The sequence below is a fragment of the Ranitomeya variabilis genome, chromosome 4 (assembly GCF_051348905.1).
Source record: "Ranitomeya variabilis isolate aRanVar5 chromosome 4, aRanVar5.hap1, whole genome shotgun sequence".
NCBI classification, from domain to species: domain Eukaryota; kingdom Metazoa; phylum Chordata; class Amphibia; order Anura; family Dendrobatidae; genus Ranitomeya; species Ranitomeya variabilis.
Window position 1 is genome coordinate 686381887 of NC_135235.1, and position 26562 is coordinate 686408448.

Consider the following 26562-nt stretch of genomic DNA (forward strand, 5'->3'; position numbering starts at 1 on the left):
AAATCCGTCTTGTGGCTGTTGTTTAATCGTTATTTGTAGTTTTCAGTTAATGAGATTCTCGTGCTCTGGGACAGGGGCTGTGGGTGGGGCTGTGGGCGGTGTTTTATGTGTTGCTCTGCTTACATATTCATCTGTATTGACTTATGACACTGATCCCTCAGTGACCTGCTCCCTATTTTACATAATGAATATAATAGGGTTTATATTATTGTTGATAATGCCTATAATATGGTGGCTATTGTGAGGCTTAGAAATTTTTTTTTTACAAATGACACTGGCGGCGACTGTCCAGTAGCATCTACCGTATCTCTTATAGATGCTACTGCGCAGGCGCCGCCATCGCCGGTGACATTTTGCTGGATGTAATTTTTTATGTAAAATAGGTGGCAGGTCACTGAAGGATCAGTGACCGGTCATAAGCCAATACAGATGAATATGTATGTAGAGCACCATATAAAGACCCGCCCACAGTCCAACCCACAGCCATGCCCACAACACCACCCTGAAGCATGAGAATCTCATTAACTGAAAACTACAAGTACAGATTAAACATTAGCCAGCCCACAGCTACCCAGAAAAGGCACATCTATTAGATGCACCAATTCTGGCACGTTGCCCGGCTCTTCCCACTTGCCCTGTAGCATTGGCAAGTGGGGTTCATATTTGTGGGGTTGATGTCACCTTTGTATTTTCAGGTGACATCAAGGCCACGGATTAGTAATAGATAGGTGTCTTTCCATTACTAACACCATAGTTACATGGTAAATAAAGACGCAGCCAGAATAAAGTCTTTTATTAGAAATAAAACAAATCACAGTTTTCCTTTTTTATTTAAGAATAACAAACTGTCAGGACTCTGAACATTTTTTATTACCTTTTTGTGCATTACTGCCCTTTTCCAAGACGGCGTCTTTGGTCTCATGTGCACTGTGTCTTCCTGCTATAAAACTCCACCCCAGCCTTCATTCTGTGCTAGAGTATTCTGCCTTGCATCCAGCTCCTGACCTCTGGTGACTCCCTGGCTATATACCTGCTCATGTGAACCTGTGGGGTTATCCTGCTACTCTGCTCTGAGTTCCTGCTGCATACACCAGTTCCAGTAATCCTCCATCTGCTGCTCGTGTTTACTTCCATCTGCATTTGCTGGACATGTAAGCTGTTGCTGCTCTGCAAGAACCTGAGACTATTACCCAGACCTCCCTGGTTTAGCTAAGATATTATTTGAACTGCCTTATAAGCATATCTATCTGTGTTTTGGACTAAGCAAGGACTTATTCGTGTCAAGTATCCTCAAGAATAATTGTGCTTCATAGACTTTCTGCATGATTGCATTTTCCCCTGAAGTTTCCTTTAGACTGCTGAGCTGCATTTGATATTTGCACCAAGTGTTGTGGACTTGAGTTTCTCTGTGCACCTGTTTGAATCACCGTGTGATAATATAGACTTAACCACTTATAAAACTGTGTCCTGTAGTTGTCTTGTTCCACGCAAAGAGTCTCCTGAGTTATCCCCTATAATTATTACAGGATACTCTAGCTAAAAATAAAAGGAGACTGCTGGAACAATGACTGCAGAAAGCAGACTAGAGCGGGTGTTTTCCATAATTAGATCACTGCAGAAAGATGTGGAAGGTCTGCAAAAGAAGTTTGGAAGCTTTGAACACAATCAACAAGTGTTTGGACAGACTTTGCAGGACTTAAGCACCCGCATGGCAGCCCAGGAAAACAAACTTGCTGGCATAGAGTCCCAGTATGGACTGGGTTTTCAGGACATAAGCACGCAAATTGCTGCACAAGCGACTTTTCCCTCTGGGCAACCGCCACCAGCTAGCCCACCTAAGTTGCCCCCATTCAGATTTAATGGTGATCACGACAAATTTTGTGGCTTTGTGAATCAATGTATGCTATATTTTGTGCATGCTGACCGTTTTCCTAATGATAGATCCAAAGTATTGTGTGTAATAATGCTGCTGACCGCACGAGCGCTCTCCTGGGTGAATCCGAATATTGAGTCCCGTGACCCACGGTTAAATGACTTGGATGATTTCTTGGCCGCTATGGCATTAATGTTTGATGATCCTAATCGCCGTGCAACCGCTGAATCTGCTTTATTGTCTTTACGCCAGGCAAAACGTTCTGTTATTTAGTATGCTACTGAATTCAGGAGATTAGCGGTAGATACCAATTGGGACAGTTATGCACAATTGCCGATTTTTAAAAGGGGTCTGTCTAGTATTGTAAAAGATGAACTAGCTCGCTCTGAATCACCACAAGTGCTAGAGACATTTATACAGCATTGTGTGCGCATTGACATTCGCCTTACTGAGCGTAGGCAGGAGAAGTTTGCTGCATATAACCGTATTTCTAACTTTTCCCTTCCTTCCAAAGAGTTTGCAGGTAAAACATCTCGGGAGGTGGAGGAGGTGCCCATGCAAATTGATTCCGTTCAGAGGCGCGAGATCAATGAGCGCCGGGAGCATCGCCTTCATGAAAGTCTATGTTTCTACTGCGGCTAGTCTGACCACTTCTTGATCAATTGTCCTAAGTGTCCTAGACGGCCTAACAAGGTGCTAGCAGCAGTAGGGGAGTATGACAACTGTGATGATGAATCTGACATCTCTGAATGTAGCCTGCCTTTAATCGCTGTATTCCATTCACTTTCTATGACTTCACCCCCCAAGGAGCTTAAGGAAAAGAACTCTCACTGTTCTCTCCCTATTAAGATCCTGTGTTCAGGACAATGGATTTCAGGTGCAGCTATGATTGACTCTGGTGCAGGTGGCAGGTTTCATGGATATCGCATTTGCCAAGGAACATGGTATTGAAATTCAGCAAAGAGCCTCTCCAATTACCATGGAAACAGTAGATGGGTCACCTTTAATCTCTGGGCCTGTGGATCAGGAGACCGTACCCCTTGAAATTTTGTTGAAGCCTAATCATCAGGAGCAACTTTCTTTCTTGCTAATTTCTTCTCATTTTCCTGTGATTTTAGGCATTCCTTGGTTGCGTTCTCAGAACCCAATTATCAACTGGGAGACCAAGGAGATTATCTTTCCAACAAGGAGCAACTCAGCGTTAACAGAAGCTGTCCCTGAGTCCACGGCTACGGAACCACATGTACAGGTATTTTCTTTACCTCCAGCATATAAAGAGTTCTCTGACATCTGTGACAAGAAGAATGCAGATCAGCTTCCTCCACACAGGCATTATGACTGTCCCATTGAGTTGCTTCCTGGCGCAGCTATTCCTTTTGGTAACGTATACTCTTTGGCGGCACCTGATCTTCAAGCCTTAAAGGAGTATATTGATGGAAATCTGGCCAAAGGCTTCATACGTCCTTCTTCCTCACCAGCAAGGGCACCGATCTTTTTTGTAAAGAAGAAGGATGGGACCCTGAGACCCTGTGTTGACTATCGGGAACTCAATAAGGTAACCGTACGAAACCATTACCCTTTGCCTCTGATTCCCGAATTACTGGAAGAGTCCGCCATGCTAAGGTGTTCTCTAAATTGGATCTTCATTGGGCTTATAATTTGGTGCGTATTCGTCCAGGGGATGAGTGAAAGACAGCATTCAGATGCCGGTATGGACACTTTGAATCTCTTGTGATGCCCTTCGGGCTTTGTAACGCCCCTGCAACGTTTCAACACCTTACTAATGACATTTTCAGAGATTTGTTGGACCAGTTTGTAGTGATCTATTTGGACGATATACTAATCTTTTCTGACTCTACAGGAACATGAAGAACATGTCAAAACTGTTTTAAGACGTCTGAAAGAGAACCATCTGTATATTAAGCCGGAGAAATGCGAGTTCCATCGTTCTGAGATACAGTTCTTAGGTTATATCATCTCTCCCCAGGGGCTGAACATGGAATCTGGTAAGACTCAGGCTATCTTTGACTGGCCGGTACCCAAGAACGTTAAGGAGGTCCAACGTTTTATTGGTTTGCAAATTTCTACAGACCCTGCATTCGAAATTTTTCTGATATTGTCCGTCCTATTACTTTCTTGACAAAGAAGGAAAAGCCCTTTAAGTGGTCATCACAAGCTCAAGAAGCTTTTGATCGGCTTAAGATCTGTTTCACATCAGCACCGCTGTTGATACACCCAGATCCAACACTTCCTTTCATTGTGGAGGTGGACTGTTGTGAATTTGCTTTTTGCTCCCTCTAGTGGTTACTAGTTTTTTGACTCTGGTTTTTCTGTCATTCCTTTTATCCGCACCTGGGTCGTTAGTTAGGGGTGTTGCTATATAAGCTCCCTGGACCTTCAGTTCAATGCCTGGCAACGTAGTTATCAGAGCTAGTCTGCTGTGCTCTTGTCTACTGATCCTGGTTCCAGTTATATCAGCTAAGTCTGCCTTTTGCTTTTTGCTATTTGTTTTGGTTTTGTATTTTTGTCCAGCTTGTTCCAAATCTATATCCTGACCTTTGCTGGAAGCTCTAGGGGACTGGTGTTCTCCCCCCGGACCGTTAGACGGTTCGGGGGTTCTTGAATTTCCAGTGTGGATTTTGATAGGGTTTTTGTTGACCATATAAGTTACCTTTCTTTATTCTGCTATCAGTAAGCGGGCCTCTCTGTGCTAAACCTGGTTCATTTCTGTGTTTGTCATTTCCTCTTACCTCACCGTCATTATTTGTGGGGGGCTTCTATCCAGCTTTGGGGTCCCCTTCTCTGGAGGCAAGAAAGGTCTTTGTTTTCCTCTACTAGGGGTAGCTAGATTCTCCGGCTGGCGCGTGTCATCTAGAATCAACGTAGGAATGATCCCCGGCTACTTCTAGTGTTGGCGTTAGGAGTAGATATATGGTCAACCCAGTTACCACTGCCCTATGAGCTGGATTTTTGTATTCTGCAGACTTCCACGTTCCTCTGAGACCCTCGCCATTGGGGTCATAACAGTTTGCCAGGCCAGTATTAAATGTTTAATGCATTGCAGAAGAGGGATTATAAGAAAGAAGATTCTGAGTTTTTTTTTTCTTTCTCCTTCCCCTTTACCTCAGAGTGGCTATGCTTGCTGCAGACATGAATGTCCAGACCTTGATTACAAGTGTGGACCAGCTGGCTACTCGTGTGCAGGGCATACAAGACTATGTTATCAGAAATCCTAGGTCAGAACCTAAAATACCGATTCCTGAACTGTTTTCCGGAGACAGGTTTAAGTTTAGGAATTTCGTGAATAATTGTAAATTGTTTTTGTCCCTGAGACCCTGTTCATCAGGAGATTCTGCTCAGCAAGTAAAAATTGTTATTTCGTTCTTACGGGGCGACCCTCAGGATTGGGCTTTTTCGCTGGCGCCAGGAGATCCGGCATTGGCTGATCTTGATGCGTTTTTTCTGGCGCTCGGTTTACTTTATGAGGAACCCAATCTTGAGATTCAGGCAGAAAAGGCCTTGCTGTCTATGTCTCAGGGGCAGGACGAGGCTGAAGTGTATTGCCAAAAATTTCGGAAATGGTCCGTGCTGACACATTGGAACGAGTGTGCACTGGCCGCTAATTTTAGAAATGGCCTTTCTGAAGCCATTAAGAATGTTATGGTGGGTTTTCCCATTCCCGCAGGTCTGAATTATACTATGGCACTGGCTATTCAAATTGACCAGCGGTTGCGGGAGCGCAAAACCGCAAATTCCCTCATGGTGTTGTCTGAACAGACACCTAATTCGGTGCAATGTGATAGAAAAACCGCAAATTCCCTCATGGTGTTGTCTGAACAGACACCTGATTTAATGCAATGTGATAGAATCCTGACTAGAAATGAGCGGAAAATTCATAGACGCCGGAATGGCTTGTGCTACTACTGTGGTGATTCTACACATGTTATCTCAGCATGCTCTAAACGTATAGCTAAGGTTGTTAGTCCTGTCACCATTGGTAATTTGCAACCTAAATTTATTCTGTCTGTAACTTTGATTTGCTCACTGTCATCTTATCCTGTCATGGCGTTTGTAGATTCAGGTGCTGCCCTGAGTCTCATGGATCTCTCATTTGCTAAGCGCTGTGGATTTACTCTTGAACCATTAGAAAATCCTATTCCTCTTAGGGGTATTGATGCTACACCATTGGCAGCAAATAAACCGCAGTATTGGACTCAGGTTACCATGTGCATGACTCCTGAACACCGCGAGGTGATACGTTTCCTGGTTTTACATAAAATGCATGATTTGGTCGTTTTGGGGCTGCCATGGTTACAGACCCATAATCCAGTCCTGGACTGGAAGGCTATGTCAGTCTCAAGTTGGGGCTGTCGTGGTATTCATGAGGATTCCCTGCCTGTGTCTATTGCTTCTTCTACGCCTTCGGAAGTTCCGGAGTATTTGTCTGATTATCAGGATGTCTTCAGTGAGTCTGAGTCCAGTGCACTGCCTCCTCATAGGGACTGTGACTGTGCTATAGATTTGATCCCAGGCAGTAAATTTCCTAAGGGAAGACTGTTTAATCTGTCGGTACCTGAACATACCGCTATGCGTTCATATATCAAGGAGTCTCTGGAAAAAGGACATATTCGTCCGTCTTCTTCCCCTCTTGGTGCGGGATTCTTTTTTGTGGCAAAAAAGGACGGATCTTTGAGACCTTGTATTGATTATCGGCTTTTAAATAAGATCACTGTCAAATTTCAGTATCCTTTACCGCTGTTGTCTGACTTGTTTGCCCGGATTAAGGGTGCCAAGTGGTTCACCAAGATAGACCTTCGTGGTGCGTACAACCTTGTGCGCATTAAGCAAGGTGATGAATGGAAAACCGCATTCAATACGCCCGAAGGTCATTTTGAGTACTTGGTGATGCCTTTTGGGCTCTCCAATGCGCCTTCAGTTTTTCAGTCCTTTATGCATGACATTTTCCGGAAGTATCTGGATAAATTTTTGATTGTTTATCTGGATGATATTTTGGTTTTTTCTGATAATTGGGATTCGCATGTGGAGCAGGTCAGGTTGGTCTTTAAAATTTTGCGTGAAAATTCTTTGTTTGTCAAGGGCTCAAAGTGTCTCTTTGGTGTACAGAAGGTTCCCTTTTTGGGGTTCATTTTTTCCCCTTCTGCTGTGGAGATGGACCCAGTCAAGGTCCGAGCTATTCTTGATTGGACTCAGCCCTCGTCAGTTAAGAGTCTTCAGAAGTTCTTGGGCTTCGCTAACTTCTACCGTCGTTTTATCGCTAATTTTTCTAGCATTGTGAAACCTTTGACGGATATGACCAAGAAGGGCTCCGATGTAGCTAACTGGGCTCCTGCTGCCGTGGAGGCTTTCCAGGAGTTGAAACGCCGGTTTACTTCGGCGCCTGTTTTGTGCCAGCCTGACGTCTCACTTCCCTTTCAGGTTGAGGTGGATGCTTCGGAGATTGGGGCAGGGGCCGTTTTGTCGCAGAGAGGCCCTGGTTGCTCTGTTATGAAACCTTGTGCCTTTTTCTCTAGGAAGTTTTCGCCTGCCGAGCGAAATTATGATGTGGGCAATCGGGAGTTGTTGGCCATGAAATGGGCATTTGAGGAGTGGCGTCATTGGCTCGAGGGTGCTAAGCATCGTGTGGTGGTCTTGACTGATCACAAAAATCTGATGTATCTCGAGTCTGCTAAACGCCTTAATCCGAGACAGGCCCGCTGGTCATTGTTTTTCTCCTGCTTTGATTTTGTTGTCTCGTATTTACCAGGTTCAAAGAATGTGAAGGCCGATGCTCTTTCTAGGAGCTTTGTGCCTGATGCTCCTGGAGTCGCTGATCCTGTTGGTATTCTTAAAGATGGAGTTATCTTGTCAGCTATTTCTCCGGATCTGCGACGTGTGTTGCAGAGATTTCAGGCTGATAGGCCTGAGTCTTGTCCACCTGACAGACTGTTTGTCCCGGATAAGTGGACCAGCAGAGTCATTTCCGAGGTTCATTCCTCGGTGTTGGCAGGTCACCCGGGAATTTTTGGCACCAGAGATCTGGTGGCCAGGTCCTTTTGGTGGCCTTCCTTGTCAAGGGATGTGCGGTCATTTGTGCAGTCCTGTGGGACTTGTGCTCGAGCTAAGCCTTGCTGTTCTCGTGCCAGCGGTTTGCTCTTGCCCTTGCCTGTCCCGAAGAGACCTTGGACACACATCTCCATGGATTTCATTTCTGATCTTCCGCTATCTCAGGGCATGTCCGTTATCTGGGTGATATGTGATCGCTTCTCCAAGATGGTCCATTTGGTTCCTTTGCCTAAGCTGCCTTCCTCTTCCGATCTGGTTCCTGTGTTTTTCCAGAACGTGGTTCGTTTGCACGGCATCCCTGAGAATATTGTGTCAGACAGAGGATCCCAGTTCGTTTCCAGGTTCTGGCGATCCTTTTGTAGTAGGATGGGCATTGATTTGTCGTTTTCGTCTGCTTTCCATCCTCAGACTAATGGACAGACGGAGCGAACCAATCAGACTTTGGAGGCTTATTTGAGGTGTTTTGTCTCTGCTGATCAGGACGATTGGGTGACATTCTTGCCGTTGGCTGAGTTTGCCCTTAATAATCGGGCTAGTTCCGCCACCTTGGTTTCGCCTTTTTTCTGCAACTCTGGTTTCCATCCTCGCTTTTCTTCGGGTCATGTGGAGCCTTCTGACTGTCCTGGGGTGGATTCTGTGGTGGATAGGTTGCAGCAGATCTGGAATCATGTGGTGGACAACTTGAAGTTGTCACAGGAGAAGGCTCAGCGCTTTGCCAACCGCCGCCGCGGTGTGGGTCCCCGACTACGCGTTGGGGATTTGGTGTGGCTTTCTTCCCGCTTTGTTCCTATGAAGGTCTCCTCTCCCAAATTTAAACCTCGTTTTATTGGGCCTTACAAGATATTGGAAATCCTTAATCCTGTATCTTTTCATCTGGATCTTCCTGTGTCGTTTGCTATTCACAATGTATTTCATAGGTCCTTGTTGCGGCGGTACATTGTGCCTGTAGTTCCTTCTGCTGAGCCTCCTGCTCCGGTGTTGGTTGAGGGCGAGTTGGAGTACGTGGTGGAGAAGATCTTGGATTCTCGCCTCTCCAGGCGGAGGCTTCAGTACCTGGTCAAGTGGAAGGGCTATGGTCAGGAGGATAATTCCTGGGTGGTCGCCTCTGATGTTCATGCGGCCGATTTAGTTCGTGCCTTTCATGCCGCTCATCCTGATCGCCCTGGTGGTCGTGGTGAGGGTTCGGTGACCCCTCACTAAGGGGGGGGTACTGTTGTGAATTTGCTTTTTGCTCCCTCTAGTGGTTACTAGTTTTTTGACTCTGGTTTTTCTGTCATTCCTTTTATCCGCACCTGGGTCGTTAGTTAGGGGTGTTGCTATATAAGCTCCCTGGACCTTCAGTTCAATGCCTGGCAACGTAGTTATCAGAGCTAGTCTGCTGTGCTCTTGTCTACTGATCCTGGTTCCAGTTATATCAGCTAAGTCTGCCTTTTGCTTTTTGCTATTTGTTTTGGTTTTGTATTTTTGTCCAGCTTGTTCCAAATCTATATCCTGACCTTTGCTGGAAGCTCTAGGGGACTGGTGTTCTCCCCCCGGACCGTTAGACGGTTCGGGGGTTCTTGAATTTCCAGTGTGGATTTTGATAGGGTTTTTGTTGACCATATAAGTTACCTTTCTTTATTCTGCTATCAGTAAGCGGGCCTCTCTGTGCTAAACCTGGTTCATTTCTGTGTTTGTCATTTCCTCTTACCTCACCGTCATTATTTGTGGGGGCTTCTATCCAGCTTTGGGGTCCCCTTCTCTGGAGGCAAGAAAGGTCTTTGTTTTCCTCTACTAGGGGTAGCTAGATTCTCCGGCTGGCGCGTGTCATCTAGAATCAACGTAGGAATGATCCCCGGCTACTTCTAGTGTTGGCGTTAGGAGTAGATATATGGTCAACCCAGTTACCACTGCCCTATGAGCTGGATTTTTGTATTCTGCAGACTTCCACGTTCCTCTGAGACCCTCGCCATTGGGGTCATAACAGTGGACGCGTCTGATAATGCTTTGGGGGCTATTCTCTGCCAAAGAACTGGAGAGAAGGGTCTGCTACATCCTTGTTCTTTCTTTTCCCGTAGACTATCCTCAGCAGAGAAGAATTACGACATGGGAGATAAGGAATTGCTGGCTATTATTGCGGCTTTCAAAGAATGGAGGCATCATCTGCAAGGAGAGCTGCACAACAGATCATAGTGCTAACTGACCATCGAAATTTAGAGTTCCTTAGATCCGCTAGATGTCTTTCTCCTCGTCAGGCTCGTTGGAACTTATTTTTAAATCAATTTAACTTTGTTATCTCGTACCATACAGGTTCTCGTAATGGGAAGGCTGATGCTTTATCCCGAATCCATGCTGCGGATTCCGAACCTGGAGCCCCATCCAAGACCATTCTATCTGATGCCAATTTCATCGGAGTTATCGAAGTTGGTACATGACTCCAAGTTGGCTGGTCACAGAGGGGTACAGAAGACACAAGAGTTCCTGAGCCGATTCTTCTGGTGGCCAACTTGCCTGAAGGATACCAATGACTATGTTCTCTCTTGCAAGGTATGTGCTCGTTACAAGACTCCTCATGTGGCACCTACGGGTCTTCTACAACCATTACCTGTTCCGTCCCACCCTTGGGGTCTATATCAATGGACTTTATTGTGGAGCTGCCTACATCGGGGGGCATTAATACAATCATGGTGGTTGTTGATCGCCTGACTAAAGCTGCTCATTTTGTTCCGTGCACCGGCCTCCCCTCAGCTAAAGATACAGTGAACTTGGTTATACAGAATGTCTTTCGGTTGCATGGGGTTCCGGATGAGATCATCTCTGACCGTGGAGTGCAGTCCACTGGAAGGGGTTTTGCTCTGCACTCAATATTAATGTCTGTCTCTCTTCCGCTTACCATCCCCAGACAAATGGTCAGACTGAGCGTACCAACCAGACGCTGGAATAATATCTAAGATGCTATGTCAGCCATCTCCAGGATGATTGGTTGGAGTTGCTGCCGTTAGCCGAATTTTCATATAACAATTCTCAGAGCGCCTCCACTAAATTTACACCTTTCTTTGCCAACCTGGGTTATCATCCGTGTATCTTACCTAGGTCTCCAATTAATTCTCCGGTTCCGGCAGTGGAGGAAAGGCTGACTGCGATGAGGCAAAATCTGGAGGTTCTGAAGGAATACCTGACCACAGCTCAAGAACGTTATAAGAGATCGGCTGATAGATTCCGTAAACCTGCACCCATGTTCAAGGTAGGAGATTCCGTGTGGTTAGCAACTAAGAATCTGAAGTTAAATGTTCCTTCACAAAAACTTGGACAGAAATTCATTGGCCCTTTCAAGATCAACGGTATTGTGAGCTCTGTGGCCTGCTGGCTGAAGCTGCCTAGGACTATGAAGGTACACCCAGTTTTTCATGTATCTTTACTGAATACCTTCCAAGGACGTGTTGTGCCACCTCCACAGCCTGTGGTGATTGATGGGCAAGAACAATTTGTGGTGGAGGAAATTGTTGATTCCAGGATTCGCAGGAATCGGCTCCAATATCTGATAAGATGGCAGGGATATCCCCCTGAGGAAGACTCTTGGGAACCTGTGGAAAACATCAATGCCCAACAGAAGATTTCTCGTTTTCATCAGAGATTCCCTGAGAAACCAGGTCCAGGATCGTCCTGAGGCCGCTTCTAAGGAGGGAGTAATGTCAGGACTCTGAACATTTATTATTATCTTTTTGTGCATTACTGCCCTTTTCCAAGATGGTGTCTTTGGTCTCATGTGCACTGTGTCTTCCTGCTATAAAACTCCACCCCAGCCTTCAGTCTGTGCTAGTGTATTCTGCCTTGCATCCAGCTCCTGACCTCTGATGACTCCCTGGCTATATACCTGCTCCTGTGAACCTGTTGGTTTATCCTGCTACTCTGCTCTGAGTTCCTGCTGCATACACCATTTTCAGTAATCCTCCTTCATCTGCTGCTCGTGTTTACTTCCATCTGCATTTGCTGGACATGTAAGCTGTTGCTGCTCTGCAAGAACCTGAGACTATTACCCAGACCTCCCTGGTTTAGCTAAGATATTATTTGAACTGCCTTATAAGCATATCTATCTGTGTTTTGGACTAAGCAAGGACTTATTCGTGTCAAGTATCCTCAAGAATAAATGTGCTTCATAGACTTTCTGCATGATTGCATTTTCCTCTGAAGTTTCCTTTAGACTGCTGAGCTGCATTTGAAAAATATTTAGAATTGAGAGTCCTCAGTGGTTGATACCTTTTAATGGCTAACTGAAAAGATGGTAACAAATTGCAAGCTTTCGAGACTACACAGGTCTCTTCATCAGGCAAAGACTAAAACAAATTCTGAAGAATCACATATTTATGCACAACAGCATAGAAAAAAAAGGGGGGGGAAAAACCATCGATAAGACAGGTGACATGAAGCAGAATTACCATGGGTGATAAACAGTTATGTCCATAAATACTGGGCCAGTTCTTAGATAAGGATTGTTTTATTGGGGTCTCGTTCTGTTGTGATGACCCCACATGGTCTGAGGGGCAAGTTCCTTAGTTGATGTAAAAAGACATAAATCCGTGCGAGACATTCATTCCTGCAGTGAAAGTGTCAAAGGTCGTTATCAGTTTATATTCCCAGACTCTTCTGTCTCTCTGGGATTTGAAGCTACCTCTTAACACAAGTAATTTCATGTCCATAATGTTATGATTTGGGAGACAAAAATGTATTGCCACAGGTAGATCCATTCTTTTTTCTCTTATTGTGTGGCGGTGAGAATTCATTCTTGTTCTAAGCTTTTGCCCTGTCTCCCCCACATACAGACCCCCAGTTGGACATTTAGTACAAATAATTAGGTACACCACATTAGAAGTGACGCAGCTGAAAGTACCTGGTATCTTGTAGTCCTGATGTGAATTGGGGATCTTTATCTTGTCCGTGGTCATTATAAATGGACAGGTTTTACATTTTTTCTGATTGCAAGGAAAGGTTCCTGCAGCTGTTGGAGAGGACAGGGAGCTCTTGACAATGATGCTTCTTAGATTTGGGGGCTGCCTAAAACACAGTAGTGGGGAGTCTGGAAAAATGGATTGTAAGTGGGCATCTTTTTGCAGTAGAGGTTGTAATTTCCGTGCAGCTCCCCTTAGCACCTCCAGATTTGGATTGTAGGTAACTACTAGGGGTATCCGGTTATTTTCTTCTTTAGCTTTGTAATGTAGCAGGTGATTCCTTGATATTCTGGTGGCTCTTGTAATCTGGTTTTCAATTGTTCTTGGATGGTAGCCCTGATTCAAAAAGGTCTTTCTGAGGCGACCAAGGTGTTCATCCCTATCCATTGGGTTGGAACATATACGATTGTATCTGATGGCTTGGCTGTAGATAATAGAGTTTTTTATGTGTTTTGGATGGAAACTGTCCCATTTAAGGTATGTTGGACGGTCGATTGGCTTCTGATACAGGGATGTCTCTATTTTATTGTTCTGCAGCTTAATGATGGTGTCCAAAAAGTTAATTTCAGTGCAGGAGTAGTTGAGTGTCATGTTGATGGTAGGATGAAATTGATTAATCTGTTCATGGAACGTCTTTAGCTGTGGCTCAGACTCCGTCCAGATGATTAAAATGTCATCAATGTAGCGGTAGTACGCCAGAGGCCTGGTGGGACATGAGGACAAAAAGTCGCTTTCAAGCTTGGCCATGAAAAGATTTGCATACTGTGGGGCCATTTTACTTCCCATTGCTGTGCCAGTCTCCTGTGGATAGATCTTCTTGTCAAATTCAAAGTAATTGTGGGTGAGGATGAATTTTATAAGTTTCACCACAGAATTTGCATCAGTCCCTGTGTTTTCCAGGAAGAATTTGCAGGCATTTAATCCATCCTGGTGTGGGATATTGGAGTACAAAGATTCCACATCCATGGTGGCCAGGATGGTTCCTTCTGGAGTAGGACATATTGCTGATAGTTTATTCAATAGGTCAGTTGTGTCCTGAATGAAGCTGGGTGTATCCTTTACCAGGGGTTTAAGAATACCCTCTACCCATCCAGATACCTGCTCAGTAAGGGTGCCCACGCATGAAATAATTGGTCTTCCTGGATTTCCAGATTTGTGGATTTTGGGAAGCATGTAGAATGTCCCTGTTCTTGGACTTTCTGGTATCAGGTCATTGGCTCTTATGGATTCGTCGGGCAGACAAGATACCAACTTGTTTAGTTCCTTGTAATAATCCTGTGTAGGATCCGACTCCAATTTTTTGTAGTAGCGTGTGTCCATAACTTGTCTGTTTGCTTCCCTCATATAGTCTGATGTGTTCATCATGACTATTGCACCTCCCTTGTCAGCAGGTTTGATGATGATTTCTTTGTTGGTTTTCAGAGACTGTATGGCCTTTCTCTCCTGGGCACTGATGTTGGATGCTTGTCTCCTGTTAGTATCTATGATGGTGGATTTTATCAAATCTCTGAAGGAGTCTATATAGTTATCCAAATGAAGGTTGCGTCCAGGTGGAGGTGTCCAGTCTGACCTCTTCTTTGTTGTTAGGATCCCTTTTCCTTCAGTCCAGGTGGGTTCTGAATCCTCTGTATCATTGAAATATTCCCTCAGGCGCAGTCTCCTGAAAAAATGTTCCATATCACTGCAGAGTTCAGTTTTATCCAGGGCCTTAGTAGGACAAAATGAGAGTCCTCTGGAAAGCACGGCCAGCTCCACTTTGTTGGGTTTATAATCTGAGAGATTAATGACACAGTTAGATGCTTTTGTGTCTGGAATGGAGTTATTGTCCAAGTTGTCAGGTTTTGGCTTTGTTTTGTATCTGTTTGTATAGAGTCCTGAATTGAGGCGCAATCTGTGCAGTTTCTTTTCCTTGATATGAATCAGAAAGGCACGTAGTTTGTTGTAATATTGTAAAACAAATCTGGAAATCCAGGAAGACCAATTATTTCATGTGTGGGCACCCTTACTGAGCAGGTATCTGGATGGGTAGAGGGTATTCTTAAACCCCTGGTAAAGAATACACCCAGCTTCATTCAGGACACAACTGACCTATTGAATAAACTATCAGCAATAGGTCCTCTACCAGAAGGAACCATCCTGGCCACCATGGATGTGGAATCTTTGTACTCCAATATCCCACACCAGGATGGATTAAATGCCTGCAAATTCTTCCTGGAAAACACAGGGACTGATGCAAATTCTGTGGTGAAACTTATAAAATTCATCCTCATCCACAATTACTTTGAATTTGACAAGAAGATCTATCTACAGGAGACTTGACACAGCAATGGGAAGTAAAATGGCCCCACAGTATGCAAATCTTTTCATGGCCAAGCTTGAAAGCGACTTTTTGTCCTCATGTCCCACCAGGCCTCTGGCGTACTACCGCTATATTGATGACATTTTAATCATCTGGACGGAGTCTGAGCCACAGCTAAAGATGTTCCATGAACAGTTTAATCAATTTCATCCTACCATCAACTTGACACTCAACTCAACTCAACTCCTGCACTGAAATTAACTTTTTGGACACCATCATTAAGCTGCAGAACAATAAAATAGAGACATCCCTGTATCAGAAGCCAATCGACCGTCCAACATACCTTAAATGGGACAGTTTCCATCCAAAACACATAAAAAACTCTATTATCTACAGCCAAGCCATCAGATACAATCGTATATGTTCCAACCCAATGGATAGGGATGAACACCTTGGTCGCCTCAGAAAGACCTTTTTGAATCAGGGCTACCATCCAAGAACAATTGAAAACCAGATTACAAGAGCCACCAGAATATCAAGGAATCACCTGCTACATTACAAAGCTAAAGAAGAAAATAACCGGGTACCTCTAGTAGTTACCTACAATCCAAATCTGGAGGTGCTAAGGGGAGCTGCACGGAAATTACAACCTCTACTGCAAAAAGATGCCCGTTTACAATCCATTTTTCCAGACCCCCCACTACTGTGTTTTAGGCAGCCCCCAAATCTAAGAAGCATCATTGTCAAGAGCTCCCTGTCCTCTCCAACAGCTGCAGGAACCTTTCCTTGCAATCAGAAAAAATGTAAAACCTGTCCATTTATAATGACCACGGACAAGATAAAGATCCCCAATTCACATCAGGACTACAAGATACCAAGTACTTACAGCTGCGTCACTTCTAATGTGGTGTACCTAATTATTTGTACTAAATGTCCAACTGGGGGTCTGTATGTGGGGGAGACAGGGCAAAAGCTTAGAACAAGAATGAATTCTCATCACCACACAATAAGAGAAAAAATAATGGATCTACCTGTGGCAATACATTTTTGTCTCCCAAATCATAACATTATGGACATGAAATTACTTGTGTTAAGAGGTAGCTTCAAATCCCAGAGAGACAGAAGAGTCTGGGAATATAAACTGATGACGACCTTTGACACTTTCACTGCAGGAATGAATGTCTTGCACGGATTTATGTCTTTTTACATCAACTAAGGAACTTGCCCCTCAGACCACGTGGGGTCATCATCACAACAGAACGAGACCCTAATAAAACAATCCTTATCTAAGAACTGCTAAGAACTGGCCCAATATTTATGGACATAACTGTTTATCACCCATGGTAATTCTGCTTCATGTCACCTGTCTTATCCATGGTTTTTCCCCTTTTTTTTTTCTGTGCTATGTTGTGCATAAATATGTGATTCTTCAGAATTTGTTTTAGTCTTTGCCTGATGAAGAGACCTGTGTAGTCTCCAAAGCTTGCAATTTGTTACCATCTTTTCAGTTAGCCATTAAAAGGTATCAACCACTGAGGACTCTCAATTCTAAATATTTTTCTATCTACTGGCTAACACGGTACCAAGATATATTTCTTTCCTGTATCGAGCTGCATTTGATATTTGCACCAAGTGTTGTGGACTTGAGTTTCTCTCTGCACCTGTTTGAATCACCGTGTGATAATATAGACTTTACCACTTATAAAACTGTGTCCTGTAGTTGTCTTGTTCCACGCAAAGAGTCTCCTGAGTTATCCCCTATAATTATTACAAAAACACAGTTATACTCACCTAACGCCTATTTCCACCTTAGCCCTCGTTCTCCTGTACTTTATAATAAAATAAAAAAACAACAATGTACCAAACCTGTCTGTCATTCTGTTCCACAACGTAATCCATGTCTAGGGGATAATTAGTTTTCAACAAGGACGGTGCCAAGATGTGGCCATCCATGCTGAGAACCACTGGTGAATGAGCTGCTGTGAGCACAGCATCATTAACCCCTTCACGACATGCGCCGTACTAGTACTGCGCATGCCGTGTCTCCCCCTTTGATGTGGGCTCCGGCGCTGAGCCCACATCAAAGTCGCGACATGTCAGCTGTTTTGTACAGCTGACATGTGCGCGCAATAGCGGCGGGTGAAATCGCTATTCACCCGCCGCTATTAACCTGTTAAATGCCGCTGTCAAACACAGACAGCGGCATTTAACTACCGCATCCGGCCGGGCGGCCGGAAATGACGTCATCGCCGACCCCCGTCACATGATCGGGGGTCGGTGATGCATCAGGATGGTAACCATAGAGGTCCTTGAGACCTCTATGGTTACTGATGCCGGCCTGCTGTGAGCGCCCCCCTGTGGTCGGCGCTCACAGCACACCGGCATTTCAGCTACATAACAGCGATCTGATGATCGCTGTTATGTAGCAGAGCCGATCGGGCTGTGCCTGCTTCTAGCCTCCCATGGAGGCTATTGAAGCATGGCAAAAGTGAAAAAAAAAAGTTTTTAAAAATGTGAAAAAAATATTAAAAATATAAAAGTTTAAATCACCCCCCTTTCGGCCCATCCTAAATAAAACAATAAAAAAAAATCAAACCTACACATATTTGGTATCGCCGCGTTCAGAATCGCCCGATCTATCAATTAAAAAAAAGCATTAACCTGTTCGCTAAACAGCGTAGCGAGAAAAAAATCCGAAACGCCAGAATTACGTTTTTTTGGTTGCCGCGACATTGCGTTAAAATGCAATAACGGGCGATCAAAATAACGTATCTGTGCCGAAATGGTATCATTAAAAACGCCAGCTCGGCACGCAAAAAATAAGCCCTCACCCGACCCCAGATCACGAAAATTGGAGACGCTACGGGTATCGGAAAATGGCATTTTTTTTTTTTTTAAAGCAAAGTTTGGAATTTTTTTTCACCACTTGGATAAAAAATAACCTAGTCATGTTAGGTGTCTATGAACTCGTAATGACCTAGAGAATCATAATGGCAGGATAGTTTTAGCATTTAGTGAACCTAGCAAAAAAGCCAAACAAAAAACAAGTGTGGGATTGCACTTTTTTTGCAATTTCACCGCACTTGGAATTTTTTTCCCGTTTTCTAGTACACGACATGGTAAAACCAATGATGTCGTTCAAAAGTACAACTTGTCCCGCAAAAAATAAGCCCTCACATGGCCATATTGATGGAAAAATAAAAAAGTTATGGCTCTGGGAAGGAGGGGAGTGAAAAACGAAAACGCAAAAACGAAAAAGGGCCGCGACTTGAAGGGGTTAACCAGCAGTGACATCATCAAGGCTCCCAGCCAGGCTGAACTGCAGTGACCTCAGGACCATGGGAAAAAGTCTGATGAGGTCACTGCAGTTCAAGCTAAGTCACTTCACAGCAGATCACCGTGAGAATTCTGTGTTTGTTATTTTTAAGTAAAAACAAAAACTTTGTTTTAATTTTAATGAAAGACTTTATTCTGGCTGTGTCTCTATTTACCAAATAATTATAGGATTAGTAATGGAGAGGTGTTTTATAGACCCTTCTCCATTACTAAGCCGTGGGCTTGATGTCACCTGGCAATACAAGGGTGATATCAACCCCACAAATATGAACTCCACTTGCCACTGCTACAAGACAAGTGGAAAGAGCCAGGCAAAGCACCAGAATTGGTGCATCTAATAGATAAGCCTTTTCTGGGCAGATGCGGGCTGCTATTTTTAGGCTGGGGGGTCAATATCCATGGCCCCTTACCAGTCAGAGAATACCAGCCCCCAGTTGTCAGCTTTTTAGCAAGGCTGGTTGTCAAAAATGGGGGAGACCCATGCCGTTTTTTTAAATTATTTATTTAAATAATTAAAAAAACAGTGTGGGGACCCCTCTATTCTTGACAACTAGCCTTGCTGAAGCTGAGGGTTGCAGTCTCCAGTTGTGAGTTTTGCCAGACTGGCTAAAGAAAATACAGGGGAACCCACGCCGGGTTTTTCATTAATTTATTTAGTTATAGCGCAGGCGGCGGGTAAGAAATACCCCCATCATCCGCTCCTGGTGTCACTGTTCTTAGCAGCAGCAGGTGTAGGTTAATGGGAGTAATAGTCCCAAAAGCCCCCTCCTGCTGTCATCATTCTGACTTTAATATAACTCTCATAATTCTCCTCGCTGGCAGAGCAGGGGAGAATGATGAGAGCATCTTCAGCACTTGCTGCCTGGGAACAGTGCTTACTGTAGCGCTTCTTCCCTGCCAGCCGTCCATGTGGTACTGATGCTGCACACGAGCGACACACTGTTGCCACACGTGTGCCATAAGTATTACAAACATGGACATCTCTGGTGCCGGAAATATTAGGACGTGTGAAACCGGCCTTATACACAGTTCTCTTTAAATGCCTGATATTTCTTCTTGAAACTCATCAGACTGAAAATATTGGAGCTTAGGATAGTTTAGATTGTGAAATCTCGGAGACTAATGCTAATTACAACAAAGAGATGCTAATAAGAGATAATCCACTGGCGCTTGACAAAAAAAAAATAATCAAGTTTCGAGCTGCCTATCTGGATAACAACCACCACCTGCTGTTACTAAATCAAACGGTTTCACCACTAGTTACTCATTTATTACTGATGAAGACTGTTGATCTTGATCATTTCAGTAGTTCCTAATCAGGCCCCATTTTTCATATCTGACGTGTGTCACTTTATGTGATGGTAAGTTTGGAATTCTTCACAAAGGATAATAGAAAACAAATGGATCTTACAACCTATTTTCTAGCTTTGTTCAATACCCTATATACGGTTGTACACTACTGTCTGGGCACATGGCAGTGTTCAGAAGGGAAGGAGCGCCATTTAGCTATTTGAATACAGATCTTGCTGGAATAGTTTGCAGACACAATGTATTGGGAGCACTGTTCATGGTCACTTGGCAGCTCAAAAGATGTCCACCATGAAAATGCTTGGCACTATCTTCTCTGCTTTCCATATTCCAAGGATTGCCTTGCTCATTGCTCTTTAGCACCCTTACATGGAATCTGGACTTACAAAGCTACCCCTAGGCTTGGACCATGGTGCTACCTGCTATTCTGTGGTGTTAGATGGTGAGAAGAATAGTCAGGTAGCTGGGTCAGAACCAGAATACAGAATCAGAAGATGCAATAGTAGTCAGTAAACTGGCCACGGTCACAACAGGAAATAAATACACAAGCCGCAAGATGAGCACAGAGGACTGAACCAGAGGAAAACAACGCGGTATCAGGCAGATTCCAGCAATATGCTTTGAGGTTTAGTAGGGTGTGGTACTTTACAATTGGCTGAAGTAGGGAGCAGATTTCTCCAGCTGGACAGCAGGAACAGATCCCAGATGAGATTGGACACACCATATGCAGAAGCCCTAATATAACTAAATGACAGAAAACCAGAACAGTCAAAATCCCCATAAAGTGATTCCATTTTATAAATTAATTCACTGAGGGTTATGATCCTTAGGAGGAGTGAATATTTTGACTCCACAGCCACTTTCTGTAAATTAACACGCAGTGGATGTTGGAGAGTGAAAAATTACACAATTGCCATTTTATTACCCAACATATATTGCCCAAATTGTGCTCCAGGAGACACACACCATAAAATAAATTGGTTCTTCTCACTATAGTATTGCTAAATACAGGGATCCTAAATGTTGTTTGAGCACACTGCAAGACTGTCATTGTCTTGGTTAATAATTAAATTTTTTTACATAGCTTGCCATTTGTATGGACAGTTTAAGTAGAAATGTTCAAAAATATAAAACTCAAGGATATTTAATTAAAAAAATAGTTGTTTTTTTTATCTTAGCAGATAACTGTACCAGGAGATTAGAGGGACAGCTGACATCTTCAATTTTTAAATCTGATCATCTTGAGATCCCACAAGATACAACTGAAATGATTGCTATTACTCCAGATATACCATCATCCATTCACAGCAAAGATCTGTCATCTGATCCCATGAAACAGGCCCCATCTTCTGATTCATTACCGACTACTAAGGAAAATCTAAGTCCAAAAAGAGACAATAAAAAACAAACTGCTCCTAAAGCAAAGAAGCCATTTTCATGTTCAGAATGTGGGAAATATTTTACATGGAAATCACATTTTGTTACTCACCAGAGAATTCACACTGGTGCAAAACCTTTTTCATGTTCAGAATGTGGGAAAAAATTTTCACAGAAATCACATTTTGTTACCCACCAGAGGACTCACACAGGGGACCAGCCTTTTTCTTGTTCAGAATGTAGGAAACGTTTTAACAATAAATCAGATTGTCTTCTGCACCAGAGAATCCACACAGGGGAGAAGCCTTTTTCCTGTTCACAATGTGGGAAATGTTTTGCACATAAATCAAATGTTGTTATGCACCAGAGAACACACACAGGAGAGAAGCCTTTTTCCTGTTCAGAATGTGAGAAATGTTTCGCACATAAATCACATTTTGTTACCCACCAAAGAACTCACACAGGGGAGAAGCCGTTTTCCTGTTCAGAATGTGGGAAATGTTTTGCACGGAAATCATATTTTGTTTGCCACCAGAGAACTCACACAGGGGAGAAGCCTTTTTCCTGTTCAGAATGTGGGAAACGTTTTAACAATAAATCAGATTGTCTTCTGCACCAGAGAATCCACACAGGGGAGAAGCCTTTTTCCTGTTCACAATGTGGGAAATGTTTCGCACATAAATCAAATGTTGTTATGCACCAGAGAACACACACAGGAGAGAAGCCTTTTTCCTGTTCAGAATGTGGGAAATGTTTCGCACATAAATCACATTTTGTTACCCACCAAAGATCTCACACAGGGGAGAAGCCTTTTTCCTGTTCAGAATGTGGGAAATGTTTTGCACGGAAATCACATTTTGTTTGCCACCAGAGAACTCACACAGGGGAGAAGCCTTTTTCCTGTTCAGAATGTGGGAAATGTTTTAACAATAAATCAGATTGTGTTAAGCACCAGAGAATTCACACAGGAGAGAAGCCTTTTTCCTGTTCAGAATGTGAGAAATGTTTCGCATATAAATCACTTTTTGTTACCCACCAAAGAACTCACACAGGGGAGAAGCCTTTTTCCTGTTCAGAATGTGGGAAATGTTTTGCACAGAAATCACATTTTGTTTCCCACCAGAGAACTCACACAGGGGAGAAGCCTTTTTCCTGTTCAGAATGTGGGAAATGTTTTGCACAGAAATCACATTTTGTTTCCCACCAGAGAACTCACACAGGGGAGAAGCCTTTTTCCTGTTCAGAATGTGGGAAATGTTTTGCACAGAAATCACATTTTGTTTCCCACCAGAGAATTCACACAGGGAAGAAGCCTTTTTCTTGTTCAGAATGCAGGAAATGTTTTAACCGGAAAGCGCTTCTTGTTAGACATCAGAGCAGTCACACAAAGAACAAGCCCTTTTCATTTTCTTAATGTATGAAATATTTTACTTGGAAATCAACTGTTAATAAACATCAGAGATGTCACATAGGGGAGAAGGCTTTTTTATGTTCACAATGTTGGAATAGTTTTAACCAAAATTGGAACTTACTAAATGGGTTGTCTCTTGTCATTCCTCATGTTTGCTGACAAAAGGATAAAACTAAACGTTATTAATTCCAAATGTTAAACTATACCCATTCACCCCCTGAAGGTTAGTCAGAAAGTGACTAATAGAAAAAACATATAACTCGCGTCTCAGTACATAGGGTGAGGTGACATATACACACTCGCTCTCCAAGCCTCTCATTTCTACAGATTTTGTCGTCCTCACCAAAGATGACTCATCAGGAGACTTTATGTAATATTGACCTATATTCAAGCAAGACTAGACAAAAAGAAACTAAAATCATGTATCATGTTATCTAAAATAGTCAGAAAACTAGCCATATATAGGCAGATCCCAGACGTCATCAAACTATATGCTTCGTAAGTTTACAAGCCACTCCAGTGTCAGAAACTTACCTGCTCCAAAGATCATTAGCAGCTTCTAACTAATGGCCATGCTGCGGTTTGTCAGGGAATGAGTGCAATATCTTTATAAAGATTAGGGATATGTGCAACCATAATGTCTGGGAGATCCATGCAATTACATAGAATGAGTATGGAAATTATCTCTGGAAGTTAAGTGTACCTTGAGCAGTATATACTGTATTTTCACATACTATCAATTCCTGACATTGGAGTGGCTTAGAAACTTGCGAAATATATAGTTTGAAGTCTATGATCTGCTAATATATGGCTAGTTAGACTGTTATGGATAACATGATATGTGATTTTAGTTTTTTTCATTTAGTTGCGCTTGAGTATAGGTGAACTAGCTTTGAACCTGTTCTATGCCCAGGTGGCGAGCATTTATATTGGTATATGGTCTCCATCCTGGTATGTGTTGCTTCCATCCTGGGCCCTAATATTGTCATGTGCTGTTACCATCTTGCGCCCCCCTTCCTGTCTATAAGGTAGCACCCCCCACAGGCAGACTCTGTAGAATAAGCAACACCCCTCACAGGCAGACTCTGTAGTATAAGGCAGCAACCCCCACAGGCAGACTCTGTAGTATAAGGCAGCACCCCCTACAGGTAGACACTGTAGTATAAGGCAGCACACACCCCCACAGGCAGACCCAGCAGTAGAAGGCAGCACACACCCCCACAGGCAGACCCAGCAGTATAAGGCAGCACCCCCCACAAGCAGACTATGTAGTATAAGGCAGCACCCACAGGCAGACTGTAGTATAAGGCCGCACCCCCAACAGGCAGACTCTGTAGTATAAGGCAGTGCCCCCCACACAGGCAGACTCTGTAGTATAAGGCAGCACCCCTGTGAAGATACCAGATTGTATCTTAATTTCCCAGACAACCATGTTTTTGCAACCAAAGGAACTGGCTTTTTTATCTGTATATTGGCTTGTGAATTTAAGTGTTTGTCTGGTGGGTCAAGAAGACAGACTTGCCAACTGATGTACTATCTAAGATGCTGTGTAAGTCTGTAATAGTGACTGTACATAGGGTGTTTTAAGCTTTGTTTATTGATGTGTGCTGAAGTGCTAATAGTGCTATGTGATCCCATCACCATTGTTTACCTTTTGTTGATGTTGGACTGAAGGACACTGGGTAATTCTAAAAATAGCTTACATGCCTTGGGTATAAAAAGACTCAGAGATCACATGTCTTGGGTATAAAAAGACTCAGAGATCACATCATGAGAGGCTGAAGTAACAATTCATAATGGCACCATCACGAGAGACACTGATCTATGATTCTATAGGAAACAACCTAGGGGTTTTCAGCTCCGGTTGGAAGGACACAGATCTGATCCAGTGACCATCTCTGAACGATGGATATGTTTGGAGAAAGCCAGGTTTGGGACCCACTGGTCGCCTGGTTCCATGGAGATGGTCAGATAAGCTAGGTGGTGACTCTCGTGTCAACTGGCTTTGGACTTTGTATGGACTCTATGGACAGTTCTTGGTCATCTCTCTACGCTTGTCGTTACCTCTTCTCTGTGTGTGTATCACAGGTGGAATAGCGACCCTGGGAGCTCTGACATCATGTTAACTGGCTTTGGACCTTGTACGGACTCTTCAGGATCTTAGTCGAGGGTCTGTCGGACCTGGCTGAAGAACACAGGACTGCTCTCGGATATCTCCCTATGCTTGTCGTTATCTCCTCTCTGCGAGCATAACACAGATGGAGTAGCGACCCTGGGAGCTCTGACATAGCATCTACCATTATCTCGGTGAGTCAGTGGAAGGGTGAGACACTGTAATGTGCACCATCTTGGGGTAATTGCTGAGATTGCTCTGTTTGCTATTGTGTGTTGTGGTTCAATAAAGTATTGCCACAATTTTTTACCTTAACCTTGTGTTGTCTGTGTAGTGTATTGCCCACCGGGAGATAGAGCGGGCGTTCAGTGGTATGAGCCCTGGTCCATGCAGTCTTGCTAAAGACAGCCAGGCCAGCGGACGAGAGCACCCACTGACCCCTTTCTCCACAACCCCCCACAGGCAGACTCTGTAGCATAAGGCAGCACCCCCCACACAGGCAGTCCCTGTAGTATAAGGCAGCACCCCCCATAGGCAGACTCTAGTATAAGGCAGCACCCTCCACACAGGCAGACCCTGTAGTATAAGGCAGCACCCCCCATAGGCAGACTCTAGTATAAGGCAGCACCCCCCACAGGCAGACTGTATAAGGCAGCACCTCCCCACAGGCAGATGCTAGTATAAGGCAGCACCCCCCCACAAGCAGACACTGTAGTATAAGGAAGCATCCCCCACAGGTAGACCCTATAGTATAAGGCAGCACCCTCACAGGCAGATTCTGTAGTATAAAGCAGCACCCCCCACAGGCAGACTCTGTATAAGGCAGCACCTCCCTACAGGCAGACCCAGTAGTATAAGGCAGCACCCCCCCACAGGCAGACTCTGTATAAGGCAGCACCTCCCCACAGGCAGACTCTAGTATAAGGCAGCACCCCCCCACAGGCAACCCCCATAAAGAAAAACAATAAACACCTCTCTTCTTCCTGGTTCCTAAACTGCTTCCTGATCCCACTCACCTCCGGACCGTGATTTCCGGGCAGTCACGTCATTGCACCCCCTGTCAGTGTCGGCGTCGGTGATGTCAGACACTTACAGGGGATGATGGGAGAAGGAGCGTAGCACTCCTTCCCTCATCAATGCGGTCAGCTGCATCGGCTAGATGCCAATACAGCTGATCCTGCGATGACAGAAGGGGAGCCCACTGCTGGCACCGCCCCCCCCCCCCCCGCCCGCTCAGGGGCCCATAGCGGCCAGGCAGCAGAGCAAGGAGATCGATTCTCCCTGCTCTGCCACAAAATGTAACTATTGGCACCCTGTGCATGCCAAAACCATTACAGTAGCATAGCTCTGGGTGGCCCCCCTCTGAGCACCGGGGCCCCCTCTGCACCCCCGGTAGCTACGCTACTGCCGGATGCGTAACTGTGGGGTCCAGACTGCGCAAGTGCGTCACGCTTGTGCAGTCTATAAAGGCTCTTAGCAATATATTATAGATATTAAATAGTCTCCTGATAAGTCGTCTTTAGTGAGGCCTACGAAACGAGTAGAAATGAGAGGCTTGGAGAGCGAGTGTGTATACGTCAACTCACCCTATATACTGAGTCGTGGAGTATATGTTTATTCTATTACTCACCTTCTGACTAACCTTCAGGGGGTGAATTATGGGTATAATCTTACATTTGGAATTAATAATGTTTAGTTTTACCCTTTTCTCAGTGAATCTTCTAATCAAGGGATAATTATATATTTACATATATATATATATATATATATATATATATATATATATATATATACAGTATATCATATCTCTTAGAAATAAAAGGCAGCGGCACTCACCAGTTTGCTAATTCAAAGTCT

General features: G+C 44.0%; 1 protein-coding gene across 3 annotated transcripts in view; it reads left to right on the plus strand.

Annotated features, from left to right (window-relative positions):
- The window catches only part of LOC143767592 (uncharacterized), a 42763-nt gene extending 17745 nt beyond the window's left edge, over positions 1–25018 (plus strand). The window contains exon 7 of one of the 3 annotated variants that reach the window (XM_077256010.1): positions 20983–25018. In XM_077256010.1, coding sequence (XP_077112125.1) covers positions 20983–22595 — 1613 coding nt within the window. In that variant the 3' untranslated portion in view covers positions 22596–25018. The remainder of the gene's footprint in view (positions 1–20982) is intronic. The other 2 variants (XM_077256008.1, XM_077256009.1) reach the window with 2 other exon arrangements.
- The last annotated feature ends 1544 nt before the right edge of the window (positions 25019–26562 follow it).